Raw genomic sequence first — 15588 nt, 5'->3', positions numbered from 1 at the left:
CGTCTTTCATAGACTAGGTCCACACAATAGGGTCTTTTGTAATGAGGTTATAAATAAGTAGACAGTGGCTTTGGGTAGATTAGTTTCAGGCATCTACAAGAATTATTGCTTAATATGTAATTCGGGGGCCTGGTGCGGTAACCTAGTAGCCAAAGTCCTTGTTGCCCTGCAAATACACCAGGATCCCATATGGGCGCCAGTTCTAATCCTGGCAGCCTGGCTTACCATCCAGTGTCCTGCTGGTGGCCTGGGAAAGCAGTGGAGGATGGCCCAAGGCTTTGGGACCCTGCATGCATATGGGAGACCAGGAGCAAGCTGCTGGCTCTTGGCTTCATATCGGCTCAACACTGGCTGTTGCAGGCACTTGGGGAGTGAATTATAGGATGGAAGATCTTCCTGTCTCTCCTTTCTATATATCTGACTTTCCAACCAAAATAAATAAATCTTGGGCCTGGCGTGGTGGCCCAGTGGTTAAGGTCCTCACCTTGCACGCCCGGGATCACATATGGATACCGGTTCTAGTCCCAGCAGCCCTGCTTCCCATCCAGCTCCCTGCTTGTGGCCTGGGAAAGCAGTTGAGGACGGCCCAAGGCTTTGGGACCCTGCACCTGTGTGGGAGACTCAGAAAGAGGCTCCTGGCTTCGGATCGGCATAGCATCGGCCATTGCACTCACTTGGGGAATGAATCATCAGACGGAAGATCTTCCTCTCTGTCTCTCCTCCTCTCTGTATGTCTGCCTTTCCAATAAAAATAAATAAATAAATAAATCTTAGGAAAAAATGTAATTTTGGTAGTCAATGGGCAAAAGTTACATTAGAATTATAAGTTGTAGATTTCTGCCTGTCTGATGTTAATGATCGCACATTTGTTACTTTAGTTCACCATGGAATGTTTAAATGCTCTTCAAATCATTATTCCTCCAAGTTAAATGTCAGCTAAAATGCATCAATTACATGCAAAAGCAAGGCTAACTTTTTTTTTAAGGCTAACTTCTGAGCTGTATATTGTTCTCTAAAGAGAAAACCAGAATCCAGTCCTGGGAGCGAATGTCTTTAATTAAATAAATGAGTAAATAGCAGCACAGATGGGTCGCAGTAGCGCTGGGAGGACTGGGGACAGGCGCAGGGTAGGAGTAAAGTCATTTACTTCATGGTGACGGGCGGGGTCAGCACTGTGCTGGGGGCCCGCTGATGACCGCTGCAGAGTGCACATGGAGGAGGGCAGACCAAACCACGAAGGACCACGCAGAAGATGACCAAAACCTTACAGATGATTGTAACACCCAGCAAGAGTGCATCTGGAGATTAGCAATCTCGTCTCCCTCACAGCTTTCAACCCGTTCATTAAGAGTAAAGTTATCAAGTAGGCCTACAGAAGGAACACCCTTTTGGAGAAAGAAAAAACTATTTCTGAAGTGATAGAATATGTTTCCCTATTTCCATTTTCCATATTATTTTCTCTTGATCTACATGTGTGTTTATATATATGCTCCTAGTTTCTCACAAAAGGTGTATTACAAGAAGGAGCAAGATAAAAACAAAACAAAAAAAGCCTTGTAGAAAACCTCCTGTTTGGTAGCAGATCATCTTCAGGTTTAAACTTCCCCAGGTTTGCAATAATTCTTGAAGGGCTCTCTGCTCGCTGGCTTGGAGCAGGAAGTTAAGCAAGTCTGAGCAATCGCTGAAACTGATCAAATGGTATTTTAAAAAAAAAAGTTTCCCATATTGCACTACTGTACTGCTCCCTGGCATCCCTGCACAGCCTGCTTTTTTCTAGAGTTCACATGTGAGGCTAGAAGGAAGAATCCCTGTGAGCCAATACCCCCATTGCCTTTGCTTTTGCCTTGTGGCTTGAGAGAAACATTCACAGATAGATACGTGAATGAGTGAATAAATAAATAAATAAATAAATACAGGAGTAAATGGGTAAATAAATAGAACTCAACTCTGGCAGATTCATCAGCACCACCAACACAATACAGGGAGAAAGGACAAGGTTCAAGTGGGAAATGGCTGGGAAGGGAAGAGGGCTTGAAAGGCAAGACAGTGAGGGAAAGCCGGTGGGAGGGACAGGTCAGCCTCAGAGCAAGTCCAGTTCAAAGGAGTGGATGCTGGCAATGGGAGCTCTCCAGAAGTTGAAGGTGCTATACTCAAGGAGAGTGTCGCCATCGAGGTTTTTCTCTGTTCCAGCTGCTTGCCCGGTCCCGTTGCCAGCGGTGCTGTCCTTCATCTTGTAGGTGGCTGTATCTGACAGACCCAAACCTTCCAGCTCCGACAAATCCAGTTCTGGGATGGGCATCCTCCAGAAAAGAAAGGAGCTGTACTGGCTACTCACGGGGTCCCTCATAGCTTCCTGGATGGAAAGAACCACACTTGGTTAGTCTTGGGATAGCCCATGGCCTTTGCATACTTAAAACATCCCCATTTGCCTCCAAGGAATCCAAGTTGCCTAGGACAACTGCACCCTTCCTCTGAGCACTTCCAACCATTTCCTAATTTTCCCTCAGGGCAGAATGAGTTGTGTCCTGCTTCCTGCAACAAATTGATCCTGGGTCTCATTTTTGCTGCCTCACAAAATCTGGCCCCACTCTTTTTCAGTGTAGTACAAGTTTGGCGATAGTTACACACATTCTTATCTTGCCTAACATTCCTCACTTTCCCATTTTACAATAGGTTCCAAGTTTCAGGGCTCCAAGATCCTGGAGGAGTCTCCCCTTTTCCAGCTGCTATTCTATGGACAGGCACTTCTGCCTGTCTTTGGTCTAACAGCCCTGCTATCACTGAAAAGGTCTTCATGACACTTTGATTTGCTTCTTGCCTTATAAACCCTACTGAAAACCCCCCTCCTCCAGGATGACTTCGTTAAACTTACTCATATCCATTTTCCCTATTTCCTCTAACATGTGCCCCCAGACACCTTGCAGAGTTTTACCCAAGTCAGTAATTCCAGGGTTATGGACCACTTATCACAGTCTGATCTTCAAGTGGAAGACTAAGAATGAGTACTCTCTGGGTACAGTAAGTGCTAGGCTTGTACAAATAGGCATTCATGGTTGCTATTTGATTTTTCACTGGTATTTACTAGAATCCTCTGCCACTTAGCTCCATTAGTCCACAGATAAGCCTTAAGAGTCTATTTTTGTCTAGCCTATCACACCTTCTGAACAAAAAGCCAGGTGCTTCGAAAACTTTCCTGTGCTATGCACAGGATCTCTTTCCTCTAGACTCAGAGCTTGCATATACTTGACAACAGGCAAAGTCAGTGCACTGTCAATTGCAAGTGAAGTGGTAAAGTTTAGATTGGAAGAAGGCCCCTTACAGAAGCAGATACTTCTCCATGCTTTAATGAGCAGTTCAATCACTTTTTCCGCTCATCCTGCCCACACTTTGCCCAACATTACATGATGATTACAGCTATCCATGGCCTCCACCCTGCTACTGTCTAGCCAAGGAAAAAGAGCAAGAACCATTTAGTTGACATGTTCCCTAAGGAGCAGAAAGAACATTCTACCACCTCCAGAAATAGAATTCCCAAGTTTTAAAAGGCTCTTTTCCAACATACCTACCCCATTGGCTCTCACCAGACCCGAGAGTCCAAGAGGCCCCAGAAGCTCCCTCTATCGTGGAAAATGTCTCAGGTAAGGCTGTGAAAGAAAGCCTAATCTAGAAAATCAAGTGTGAGCATGTGGGGGCCATAGAGAGATGATCGAGCAGGTGAGGAACTTTATGACATGAATCCCGAGTTGTACTTTTTCTCCTTAGTTTCAAGTTCCAAAACAAAGCCTGGGAACTGAGCATTACTCAGCAGAGAAGCTGCTCAGAAGGTGGAGGATGCAGGCAGTAGAACAGGGTGGGGCAGTTGCAAAGGTGAGGTCATCATCCCATGATACTCACCTCTGAACATCCCCACAGTCACTGAGCATGCGCACCCAGGCAGCTACCAAAAATGGTTATGCCCCTTGGCCAAACAATCCCTGGGTCTGAGATTGTAGAGATCCCAAGAAGCAAACCTTAGCAGTCAACAGTGTTACTGACTTCCATCACGGTGGTTTTTACTACACTGCCAGTTATTTTTCTAGCTCCCTGACTTACATCCTTCCACCCCTTGCAAGTCTCCTCCAGAGTGTAATGCCAGACACATATTAGACTCTGTAAACAACAACAAAACAAAGAGTCCTAGGAAAAAAGCATCACAGAATTCTAAAACTAGAGACTACCTTAGAAATGAGCTTGTGATGTGGGACGCCTTCCAGCCAGTTTACATAGAAGCCAGGTGCTATAATCTCCTGTTTGATGCCTTACGTTGTGCATAGATGCTGTAAGGCCTAAGAAGACCCTATTCTCAAAACTTGTAAGAATTCTTAGTATCCTGTGGACGAGGCCAACATTAATGACTCCCGTGATTCTGATCTGAATGGTGAAAGGCAAAGGCAACAGAGAGCAAGCTAGAGTGTGACAAAGAGATTGTCCGGCTAACTGACGCCTGTTCTTAATATCACATTAGGCATTTACCCGCCAAACAGTCCCTGAATGTGTGACAAAGCCGTCTTAACAATGTAAAAACTAAAGGAAATCCTATAAAATATTATAAGACCTAAATCTCTACTTATGCCCTCTGATCCAGAGGATGTCCAAATAGCATAAAATGCATTCCAGAAAGATATAAGTCTCCACGGCATTAAAATGAAGCCAAAAGCATGAAGTAAGACTACATAGAATGGTGATGCCAATTTAAAAAAGTAATAATGTAATAAGTAAAAATGTAATAATGTAAAGATATCCATTATGAAAATTTTGATTTCATATATTATGGATTTAATTCCCGAGTTCTTCAAATTTAGCAAAAGGTCTCATTTTCAGCTAGCTATCCCTTCCTTTTCCCAAATGCTCTCCATCTACATTCCCTCTCTTTAGTGTTACCATTTACTAATCTATCATTTAAGATTTATCTTAAGAGATTTAGACGGTGCCTTGCACCATGATACATTCACATGCTCCATAAATGGCTCCCACTATCCTGGGTTTTACGTTGTCCATCTATTTTAGACCAAAGTCATTTCTAAGTATCTCTGTCATCAGATGCTTCCAGGCTAGTGACTACACAGATGAAAAAAGATACTGCATGAGCCACACAGACACACCCAGGTTCCCTTTGTCCAGACCCTCGGTGAGCATCCAGGGCCTACTCTACAGGGCCTTGCTGTGTCATGCTGCCACCATGGGGAGGAGGGGAAGCACTAGGGGTGCTGTTGGAGGGGAATGCAAGCCCTCCTGGCATTTTATCCTGTGCCCCCCAGTTATTCTACTAAGCTGACAATAAGCATGCCTTTTCCAAAATCTGTCCCCATACCTAGGTCCTGTGGGCAGAGGCTGATTTCCGTATGGGATAGGGCTCCCACGGTTCTCACTTCAGGCTGCCCCCTTCCTCAGTGCAAAGGTTTAAGATGGGGTAGAAGAGACTTTCAAAGGTCGGGATTACCCAGCTCTTCTCCCCCATAACGCTTTCCCACTGAGAGCACCTCTGGGGAGAGGGAGACTGGAGCTGTAGGGAACTAGAAGCTACAAGACACAGGACTACAGGATCATCAAATAACTGGTGTAAATTATAGCTGGAAAAAAGATCACATAGGCGACTAGATGGCACATGCTAAATATAAAGGACATGGAATTCTTGGAAAACAGACTTGACAGGAGGCAAATGCTAAGAAATCATTACCCGTAAATCGTTAAGAATGAAATATCCGTGTGCTGGACAGCAAGGCATGGATGAGATCTAAGATGGGAAACGCTGACAAACCACTAGCCATTGTTCCTAGCACCCACACCCCACCCACCCACGCGCCACAAGCATCCTTCCTTCCCAGACCTAAGAAGCTGCACTGCACTACCATCCTCAGCACCCCCCATTCCCCTCCCTCAGCTGGAGTTTACCTGCTATTGAGAAATTACTAGCGTGTTCCAAAGACGGAGAGCCAGGGATGGCTGGGGCCTCTGGGGTCTGCTCTGGGCTGGAGAGGAAGACAGGTGTTGGGGAGCAACGGCTTTGTCTTCTCAATCCCTCTCCCTCTTCGTTGACTGAGGCTGTCCGCCCAGTCTCCCCCTGCAATGCAGCCCCTCCTAAGAGCGGAAGGACTCCCCGCCCCCTCCCTGGCTGACTCGGCTAATTCAAACGATAGGTTCCAGAACACTTTGGGGAGGGCGAAAAGGCTTAAAGCATCCCTGTAGGTTTATTGGTCTGTGCGATGATTGCCAATCGCTTCCAGCACCAACCCCACATCCCCCAGCCTGACCGGGGGGTGCAGTGCAATAAGCAGCTAACTGTCCTTTGATTTTGAGTTTAAGGTTCAAAAATTGTAACTCCAGACAACAATGGAGAGTAGCGGCCGCAATTTAAGGACTTAACATTACCAGGTGCTTGTGAAAATCAGAAAAATTTCCCCACCCCTCTCCCGATCCCTACTTTCTCCATCTTCACAATGGTAAATCTGTTCCATTTTGGGTGGAGCGGAAGAGATGGGAGGGGGCTGGGGTCCTGCGAATCCAAGCACTTGGTTAGGTCGCGGGTACTGGAGCGTGTGGGACTGGGGAGAGGCGGGTCGGCTTCCTTAGTGTCCAGTGCGCAAAGGGAACGCGCAATAAATAATAGGGGTGTTTGGCCCGCGCCCCAAATCCCGCTCGAGTTATCCACGTTCTCGGTTGGCCAGGCAGGGGCGGTAGCCTCTCGAGCCCTGCCCAGGCCCCCTCCCACGTCCCTCCTCGGTGCAGAGACTGTCTCAACAGTCCAGGGGGAGCTGTGCGCTCCGCTCCCAGCCGGACGGGTTTCGTAATCGCGTCGCCGCCGTTTCCGCCCTCGGCAGCCCCACCTCTGCCTGCTCGCCCTCGGCTCCCCCACCGCGCCGAGAGCCAGCCCGGGAGCCCCGGCACTGGCCGACACCACGCGGGAGCCCCCGAAGAAACTGCAGCGGGACGCCCCGATGCCCGAGAAGAGCAGGTGAGACCTTGGGAATGGGACCCTCAACTCCTCCTGGCCGTACGCCCGTCCTACCGGGCCAGGCCAACGCGCACCGGATGCTGGGGGTGGGGAGGGTGAGGAAGGTGGCCTGGACGGTCGAGATGCCGGGTGCGTGAGAACAGGGCGCTCCCAGGGTGACAGTTCTCCGCGCCCGAGCGCTGAACTGGCAGAGGCCAAGGGGCCGGAAGGCGCCGGGTTGTTGGGGAGGTGGGAGGAGATAGGGTCTCTGCTCAGCGCGGTCAGCTCGGTGGTGGCCGAACTCCACACAGTGGCTCAGCGTCCTGGATGGTCTAAACCTGAGATCGAGTCAGCCGCGGAAGACAGGAGGATTCACAGCCAGGTGCCAGTCCTAGTTGAGGTTGTACGGGGAGTTTCTGGGTGCGGGGAGGAGCTCGGGGAGCGAATATATTGGGGGAGGGGAAGCTTCAGGGCCTAGTTCTGTTTCCTCTTAAACCCCGGCAAGACCTTTCCTGGGAGAAGGGCAGGGGTGATGGGAGGGCAAAGGGGTGCCGCTTAGTTTGTAACACGGGAGCGGGCCCCTCGGCACCCCTCCGTGTGTGGGGGGGAGGCAGGGGTCGCCTCAGGAGGACCAGCTGCATCCCCGGGCTTCCAGCCAGCATTGCCCGCTCCATTCTCTCAGTTCGCTTTCTCCAGCTGCTTCTTGTGAAGGCTTGTCAGCCGGCGGGGTTGCAGGCCTTGGGGCAGGAGGCAGCAGGACCGGGAAAACCGGTTTGGGGCTACCGCAGGACCTGCAACCACCTCTGTACGTCCTTCCTCCCGGCCCCTTGTCCCCATCTCTCCTCCTGTTCATCCGCGCCCCCCCAACCCGCCGCACCCCCAGCCCTGAGACTGCCGGGGCACCGTGATCTTGGTGGAGGTGTCCTCCCAGTTCGGTGGGTCACTCTAGCAGAGGGGCTCATTGCGCAGCACTGCCGGCTGTGGGAATGTGGTCTTGGGCTTGCTCATCTTGGTTCCTACTCCTGTTTTCCTAGCCCCCACCCTCCATCTCATGGTGCCCCTTCCTCCTGGCGTCACTGGGCCAGGACTTCATTTTTCCTCACCCTACTCGGCTTTTCTGTATGGGACAGAGACAGCCAGTTTCTCTCGTGCCCTTTCCTGTCCTGGTTCCTGGACCCCAAGCATCAGACACCCTCATGTCCTAGGGAATGGAATTTCCTGGTCACTTGTCTTCATCATTAGTTATTTCACGCCAAGTCAGTCTCTCTGCATACACACACACACACACACACACACACACACACACATACATCTTTCCTTCCAGCCAGTTCTGGTTAGGTCCCTGAAAAAGAAACAGAAACGTCCTTGTTCCCTTCACTGCCCCTTTCCCTCTTTGCCTCCCCCCTTCCCGCTCTCCCCTCCCAGCTGCATCCACCTCTGTCCACTCAGCTTGGAGCGGAGTGAGGAATGCTGGGAGAGTCCGGGCTCAGCAAAGCCTGGGGTGGTGTGGGGGGTTTCCTCTGATTCTTCATTGTTTTCTCCATCCCGTCCCCCCCTTACCACCTGCCACTATCACCAGCACCCTCACAGCGGACCCTGTGACCGACTGCCCTCCCCATTGACCGCAGCTCCCCTCTGAGGGCAGCTGTGTTCTGACTTCCGCCCTGGGTAGTGACTCCTCCCTGCCAGGGGTGGGAAGGGAAGTGAGAGAGAGAGAGAGCCCAGGCTCCTGGGTCCTCCCCAACCCCTAGAAGCTGCACTCCAGGGTTCCTGTGGCGGCATCCCCAGGCTGTTACCAACCCAACCGAGATGAGTACAGGATGCCAGCGTATTGGGATGGTGGACCTGGGAGGGAAAGGAGAGTCTTCTGTGCTCAAGTGTCACAGGCTTGACAAGGCTGTGTGAGGAGTCCTTGAGGTAGGACTAAGGGGATCCAGTGATAGATGAGACCCAGACAGAACCCTACCCTGACCCGCCCAGGGAAGACATGCTGTTGGAAAGTTCCTTGTGATCCAGTTGGTTGCCCATGGTGGGGGCTGGAAGTGGTGAGGAGGGAGGAGAGAACAGGTCACAGCATGAGGGGGAGGAGGAAGAGGGAGGAGGCGGCCCCTGGACACTGGGGGCCTGTGAAGAGTAGGGTAGCCATGGGCCCAAAGACACCACTGGCACATACACCTACAGCTTGTACACAGGTGACCTACGCTGGACGCTGGGGAAGGCGTGGCTGCCCCGGGGCCATGCGTGTGCAAACGCCTCGCCTGGAGTGCAGTCAGAGGGAGAGGACACAGATAAACTGGGCATACACGGCCTTCAGGAGAGGCTGTCAAGGTCAAGTCATAAAAGAGCTGTTCTGTGGCTTCTGGGAGGGGTTGGATCTCTGAGGAGGAGGAGGAGGAGCAGCAGGGCAGTGAACCGAGAGGGGGAAGAAATTCCTCACCGCAGCCAGCCTTGGCTGAGGTCTGACCTGCTGCAGTTCCTGCGACCCAGGTGATCAAGGGCTGTCTTGTATTCAAAAATCCAGATGTGCGGGGCAAGGTAAGGCAAGAGGGAGGGGCAGGGTGGAGTCCTTGTTTATGAGAACAGAAACCACTGTTTCCTCTTCAGAGTCACTGAGATGTCTCTCCCCTCTGCCCCAGAGCTCTCTGGCACTGCCCTCTGGTCTCTCCTGGCCCTTCACCCTACAAGCCTTGCTTCTTGACTTTCCACCAAGATCTCTGTGTCTTGCTCTTCCCTTTCCCCAAGCGTTGAGGCCTTCTTGTGTTGGAAAAGGTGGACAGCAGGTTGTAGGATTGGAGCCTCTCCGGGAGGACCGGAAGCTGTGGCTTCCTCAGGAGGTTTCTCAGGGGTCAGGGAATGAGGGAGTGGCCTTTTTTCTTTTTAACTTTCTGCTTCTCCAGGTGTCCAAGTTCAATGAAGACACAGCCTCATCTCCAGCTGCCCTGTTAGTCTCTCAGGGCCTGAGACGCTGCCCTTCACCGTGTGGCTGAGGACTCCACACCTGTCCTGCTGAGCGAACCTGAGAGTGTCATTAACACCTAGGGAGAACTAGGAGCCGTGGGTCAAGAGCCCCGTGGGGGCGCGGGGCAGCAGCGTGAAGCTGGAACCATCAGGGAACATGAGCGACTTTTGGCACAAACTGGGCTGCTGTGTGGTAGAGAAACCCCAGCCGGTAAGTCCCCACACCCTAAGGCACCTAGAGGTCAGTTACCGTCAGGGTCTGCTGTCCAGAGGGCACACTTCCCTGAGCCTTGAACCAGATCGCCTCTAGGGCCAGGCGATGGATAGATTTTCTATGTGCTTGTTCCCCCATTGTTTCCTCATCAGCCACAGGTGACTTTGCCATGACCTTTCCCTGTTCATTATTATTCAGTAGCAGGCTGCTGCCCTCACCACTCTGGTCCTTCTTTATGCTCAGGGTGCTTATTCCAGCTTTGCCCGCCTTCCCTGCTGATCCTCCCCTCCCCCTTACAGTACTACCCTCCCTCTTCCCCTTGGGCCCAAGTGCTTTCCTGAAGATTCTTTAGGACTCTCTTCCCTTCCTCCGCTGCAACTGGAGGAGAGGGCTTCAGCCACAACTCCTTCTCTCCTCTAAACAGAAGAAGAAGAGAAGGCGGATTGACAGGACCATGATTGGAGAACCCATGAATTTTGTCCACCTGACTCACATCGGCTCTGGCGAGATGGGAGCAGGAGATGGACTGGCCATGGTAACGGGGGAGTGGGGAGAGGTGGGGTGGGTGTGGTCTAGAACTGTTTCCTTTTTCTGAAAGTTCAAGCAAGGGGCATAACAGAACACCCGATGGGGAAGTAAGAACCCCTGGGATCTCCTGGTCACCAGCTGTGTGATCCTGATACTTGCCGTTTCAGGCCTGTGGGGCTAGGTTCCTTCATATAGAGTTAGCAGAATGTTCTTTAAAAAAAAAAAAAAAAACAAAAAAACCCACATTGTTTTGTATTAAATCTTATTTAAAAGGCAGAGGGACAGGCAACAAGCTCCTATCTACTGGTTTCACACCCTAAGTGCCTTCAACAGCCTGGACTGCAACAGGCCTAAGCCACCAGGCTAAGATCCCAATCTAGGTCTTCTACACAGTTGGCTGGGACCCAAGTGCTTGAAATACCTGCAGAGTGTATTAGCAGGAAGCTAGAATTGGAGTACAGCCAGGACTCAACAAATAACATTTCAGAAAGCTTTTTGTTGTTATTGTTAGATTCATGTATTTACTGTCTTTCCAATTTATTTACTTTAAAAAGCAGAGTTACAGAGAGAGACAGGCAGATGGAGAGGGAAAGCTTTTGGAGTGACAGAAATGCGGGGAGGAGAGACAGAAAAGAATCTTTCATCCTCTGGTTAATTCCCCAAATGCCCTCAACAGCCAGGCCTGGGCCCTACTGAAGGCAGGAGCCAGGAAGTGATGTGAGTGGTAGGATCCCCCAAATACTTGGAATATCTGTTGCTGCCTGCTGGACGCATCAGCAGGAAGCTGTCTCAGTAGCAGTATAAGGGACCTGCAGTGGCTTAATGACTGAATCCTCACTTGCAAACACTGGGATGCCATATGGGTGCCAGATAATTCCTGACTATACCTCTTCCCATCCAGCTCCCTGCTTGTGGCCTGGGAAAGCAGTCGAGGATGGCCCAAAGCATGGGAGACCTGGAAGAAGCTCCTGGCTTCAGATTAGCTCAGCCCTGGCTGTTGCAGCCACGTGGGGAATACCCATTGGATGGAAAATCTTTCTTTCTGTATCTCCCTCTCTTTGTAAATCTGCCTTTCCAATAAAAATAAGTAAATCTTTAATAAAGCGGGGGGGGGGGGTAAGGCAATGGCATACTAGGTTAGGCTCCTGTCTGCAGCGCTGGTGTCTCATATGGATGCTGGTTCAACTCCCTACTGCGCCTCTTCTGATCCAGCTCCCCAGTAAAGCACCTGGGAGGGCAGCAGAGAATGGCTCAAATGCTTGGGCCTCTGTACCCACATGGGATCTCTCTGCCTGTCTCTCCCTCTCTGTGTAACTAGCTTTCAAATTAAAAAATACATAGACTTTTTTTTTTTTAATTAGAAAGGCAGATATATAGGAGGGGAGATACAGAAAGATCTGCTGGTTCTCCAAATGGCTGCAACAGCCAGTGCCAAGCCAATCTGAAGGCAGGAGCCAGGAGCTTCTTCCAGGTCTCCCAGGCAGGTGCAGGGTCCCAAGGCTTTGGGTCATCTACTACTTTCCCAGGCCACAAACAGGAAGCTGGGTGGGAAGTGGAGCAGCTGGGACATGAACCTGCACACCTATGGGATCCCAGTGTTTGCAAGGCAAGGATTTAGCCACTAGTCTATGACGCCAATCCCAAAATAGTAAAATATTTTTTAAAAGGAGAAGTAGCCAGAACTCACTTCAGTATCACATGCTGGTGGTTCGATATAGGACCCACTGCACCACAGTGTCTGCCCCTTAGGCTTGACCCGTTTCACAATACCCACCCCCAAGCAGCATCTTATCCTCTAGGTCAAGTGTAGATTGTTCTTCCTTGGAATAGAGGCTAAGTGTGTCTTAATCAGAGGACTTTTTGCAAAAACCATCTTCCCTTCCCCTAATTGAGAATTGTTGTCTCAGTGTCACAGACACTGCGCTTGGAAGGACTGAGCACCTCTGGCCTAGTAAGTGTCTGTGATGTACTTCAGAATAAGAATGAATCTTTGGAGAGTGGCGGGATCTTGTCACCCGACATGAAATTCAGATATATGTGGGAAGTCCTTTGCGAGGAGGTCTCGAGAGTCAGAAACCCATCCGTCATGCTTATGCAAGCCAGCGTCCTGGCTTCCTTGGAATGACTCACCTGTTAGTGCTAACCTTCGCAGACTGTCGTATTTGTCACAAACACAGACCCAGGCTGGACCTCCTGGGTGGCACATGGGAGCTGTCTGAGGGGGTCTCACAGGTGTTTTGTTTTTTTTTTTCCACAGACAGGTGCAGTTCAGGAGCAGATGAGATCCAAAGGAAACCGGGATAGGCCATGGAGCAATTCCAGGGGCTTATAGCTCCCACAGGAGCGGTGAGTGACTATAGAGAAACCCAGCCAACTCCTTAGCCTTACACCCATTCATTCTGATACCCTGCTTCAGAACTCTGATCCTTTGATGCGAGAATGGGGAGGGAGCCGAGAGGTGGGGGAGGGGCACAGAGAAAATGGGAGATTTCAGGCTATAGGATCCAGAAAGGACAAGGTGGGTGGGTGAAGTGGTTACAAGTCTGTGTCAGTGGATACCTTCTCCCTAAGCCTCTGTTTTCTTTGAGGCAGACCTTCCTCCTTATATATATATTTACATTTATATGTATTTGTTTTATTTTGAATTCAGGTTCTGCATCTTGAAGCCCCCACTCTGTGTCCAGCCCAGAAGAAATGCTGCCCCCAACCCAGATCCCTCCTAGAACCAGGGACCCCAAGGCCCTTTCCCCCTCCCTGCCTAACAGTGCCTCACAAGGCTGGGGGGCTGGCCTCCCCGCCCTCCCTCTGGTCACAGCCCCTCCTGGAGATGGGGTGCAGGCAGCAGGACTGACCACGTAGATCACCGGTTGGCCAGAGGAGCTCTGCTGAAGCCCTGGACACCCCGGATCTGAGAAAGGAGCTCTCTGGGCACCTGGAAGTAGGCTCCTAAATGATGGTCTGGTGCCACTATTTTTTTTTTTAACTCTTAACCTGGAATTCCTTAAACCAGGCAGGTTGGCGAGAATCCCAAAGCTGAACATGGCTTTGCGGGAAAACCCCTACCTCCCTGGCCTTGTGTTTCCTCCTGGAATGGACTGAAGCCGACATCTTGCAGAGGCTGGGCAGGTGCCTGCTGTCTAGTCCACTCTACTTTCTTTAGAGTCCAGAACTTAAGCTCACAGCCCCTCAATATCTGCCAGTACCAGGGTCTTCTCTACTAAGGCCTTTCAGTCTGTTCCTAAACATAAAGCTTCCCAGTAACTTCTTTTAAGCAAATTAAGTTTAAGAGGAGTTCTCTTAATTACCCCCATCCTGCTACTACCTCTGCCCTTTGAGGGAAGTTAAAGAGGTGGCACTTAACTCGACATTCCATTTTAGTCCTGGGGAACCTGGCTTGCCCTCTGCCAGCCTCCCTGCTGGCCCAGGTGAGAGGAAGAGGGGTCTAGAGAGATGCCAAATGCAACAAAACTGGGAGTTGGCTGTGTGAGATGTGGGGTCTGAAGGACCTCCTGGCCTAAGAGCAGGAAGTGGTTTCTCAGCCAGACACTCTGGACATGTGGACTGGATAAGGCTTTACAAGGAAGGGCTTTCCTGATTTTGCCAAATGTCTCCTAAGGCAGAGAGCCCTACCTTAACTGTCATCCACATGAAGCCTGAGCAGGGGTGAGCTGGGACTTCTTGTCAGATAGCCTCAGCAGCACTTGCATAAGATTGCCAATTACTGAGTGCATTGCTGTGTTTCCACAGATTCATGTCTGTGATGGACATGTAGCCTGTTTCTCCATTCTGGAGGAGGGGAAGGGGAGTCCCTGCCATATAGACATGTGATAGGAAGTTGGGGAAAACAAAGCATCAGAAACACCCCCAGCTTATCCTCCCCAGATTTTTACTGTTACTTCTGTACCCTAGACCTACAACCAGATGCAAATAAGACTCAGGGAGTTTTTGAAGACCAGGGACCATCCCTGCCTGGCCAAAGAGTCTGTTTAGATGGGAAAGTGATGTAGGAGCAGGCTCTTTAGGTAGTTTTCTCAGGTGTTGCTGTTCTGGTCATTTTTCTTGCAGGTTGTTAATGTAATCAGGAAGGCAGAACGAGAAAGATGAGCTCTTGCCTACCAGAAAGCGAGAAGGCTGGGGTCTCCGTTTTGTCTAATGGAAAGCATTCGTTCTGTTTCTTGGTAGTGGGGGAGGGGGTCAGGAGCTGGTATCTGCTGTGCTGACTCCACCATCCATCCAATTGGTCTCCGCCCACAGTGACTGAGATTCTAATCTCTTTAAATGTCAGCGTGTTTTGCTCTATAGTTTTTCAGAGTCTGAAATTGGTCATAGAGATAACAGTCCCAATTTTCTCTGGTTGTCAGGCCAGTTGCTCTGAAAGCCCATTTTGCCGGCCTCAAGTAGCTCAGTAGCCTGAGGGATCTAGAGATGGTGGGGTTGGGGGGACCCCTGGAATCTGGTTATCATCCTCTTCAACCTCATTCTAATGCCTATTCTTTGGACACACTCTTTCCCCTCGGTGCTCTCTTCCCTTTAGCTACATTCTCTAATGTGTAGGCTGCCATCACTTGAAGAACAAAGTGATGGGAATGGTTGGAGAGTTATAATTTATATTACAAGATTGTTGGACTTTGAAATACATTTTTTAAATAAAAAAATAAGCAAAAAAGTTGTAGAGTCATCGCTCTGGTGCGTGTTGCAGGAAGGGATATGGTTGCCGACAAGAACTGTGACTGACATGCAATTCTGTACCAACACTTCCCTTTTCCAAGGGCTCAATTCCTTGTTGTTCCTACCCCCTTGCCATTTATTTGAGATTAAAAAAAAAAATTATTGGAAAGGTTTGTGAACAAATCATGTTGGAAATCAAGACGAGGAGCAACATCAAGATTTTAACCTGGAGATAGAGTCGGAGGCCTCT

General features: G+C 50.1%; 2 protein-coding genes across 7 annotated transcripts; one reads left to right on the top strand and one right to left on the bottom strand.

The window, feature by feature from the left end:
* Nucleotides 1–1038: 1038 nt before the first annotated feature.
* Nucleotides 1039–7123, bottom strand: MLLT11 (MLLT11 transcription factor 7 cofactor). Of its 2 annotated transcripts, XM_040999307.1 has the most exons (3): nucleotides 7046–7123; nucleotides 5932–6008; nucleotides 1039–2353 (listed from the first exon to the last, which is right to left on the bottom strand). In XM_040999307.1, exon 3 carries the CDS (start codon nucleotides 2345–2347, stop codon nucleotides 2081–2083), a length of 267 nt encoding a protein of 88 aa, XP_040855241.1. In that variant the 5' UTR covers nucleotides 2348–2353; nucleotides 5932–6008; nucleotides 7046–7123; the 3' UTR covers nucleotides 1039–2080. The 2 variants fall into 2 exon arrangements, with proteins under 2 accessions (XP_040855241.1, XP_040855240.1); XM_040999306.1 differs by lacking the exon at nucleotides 7046–7123 and having other exon boundaries at nucleotides 5932–6144.
* On the top strand, nucleotides 6874–15211 carry CDC42SE1 (CDC42 small effector 1). Of its 5 annotated transcripts, none has more exons than XM_040999312.1 (6): nucleotides 6874–6991; nucleotides 9163–9298; nucleotides 9868–10139; nucleotides 10567–10677; nucleotides 12928–13016; nucleotides 13321–15211. In XM_040999312.1, the coding sequence occupies exons 3-5, from the start codon at nucleotides 10086–10088 to the stop codon at nucleotides 13000–13002; spliced, it is 240 nt and encodes a 79-aa protein (XP_040855246.1). In that variant the 5' UTR covers nucleotides 6874–6991; nucleotides 9163–9298; nucleotides 9868–10085; the 3' UTR covers nucleotides 13003–13016; nucleotides 13321–15211. The 5 variants fall into 5 exon arrangements, with proteins under 5 accessions (XP_040855246.1, XP_040855243.1, XP_040855242.1 ...); XM_040999309.1 differs by having other exon boundaries at nucleotides 9163–9505; XM_040999308.1 differs by lacking the exon at nucleotides 9163–9298.
* Nucleotides 15212–15588: the final 377 nt, after the last annotated feature.

Source organism: Ochotona curzoniae, unplaced genomic scaffold, assembly GCF_017591425.1.
Source record: "Ochotona curzoniae isolate NIBS_2020 unplaced genomic scaffold, NIBS_Ocur_1.0 scaffold_1037, whole genome shotgun sequence".
NCBI classification, from domain to species: domain Eukaryota; kingdom Metazoa; phylum Chordata; class Mammalia; order Lagomorpha; family Ochotonidae; genus Ochotona; species Ochotona curzoniae.
Note: the sequence above shows the minus strand (reverse complement) of the source record. Positions and strands in the feature narration are given on the sequence as shown.

What these genes read in the sequence shown, in the direction of transcription:
- CDC42SE1 (XM_040999308.1), top strand. Translation starts at nt 10,086, where the DNA reads ATGAGCGACTTTTGGCACAAACTGGGCTGCTGTGTGGTAGAGAAACCC. An exon ending in TGGTAGAGAAACCCCAGCCG is followed by an intron (nt 10,140 to 10,566) that starts GTAAGTCCCCAC and finishes TCCTCTAAACAG; the next exon opens with AAGAAGAAGAGAAGGCGGAT. An exon ending in CAGGAGATGGACTGGCCATG is followed by an intron (nt 10,678 to 12,927) that starts GTAACGGGGGAG and finishes TTTTTTCCACAG; the next exon opens with ACAGGTGCAGTTCAGGAGCA.
- MLLT11 (XM_040999307.1), bottom strand. Translation starts at nt 2,347, where the DNA reads ATGAGGGACCCCGTGAGTAGCCAGTACAGCTCCTTTCTTTTCTGGAGG.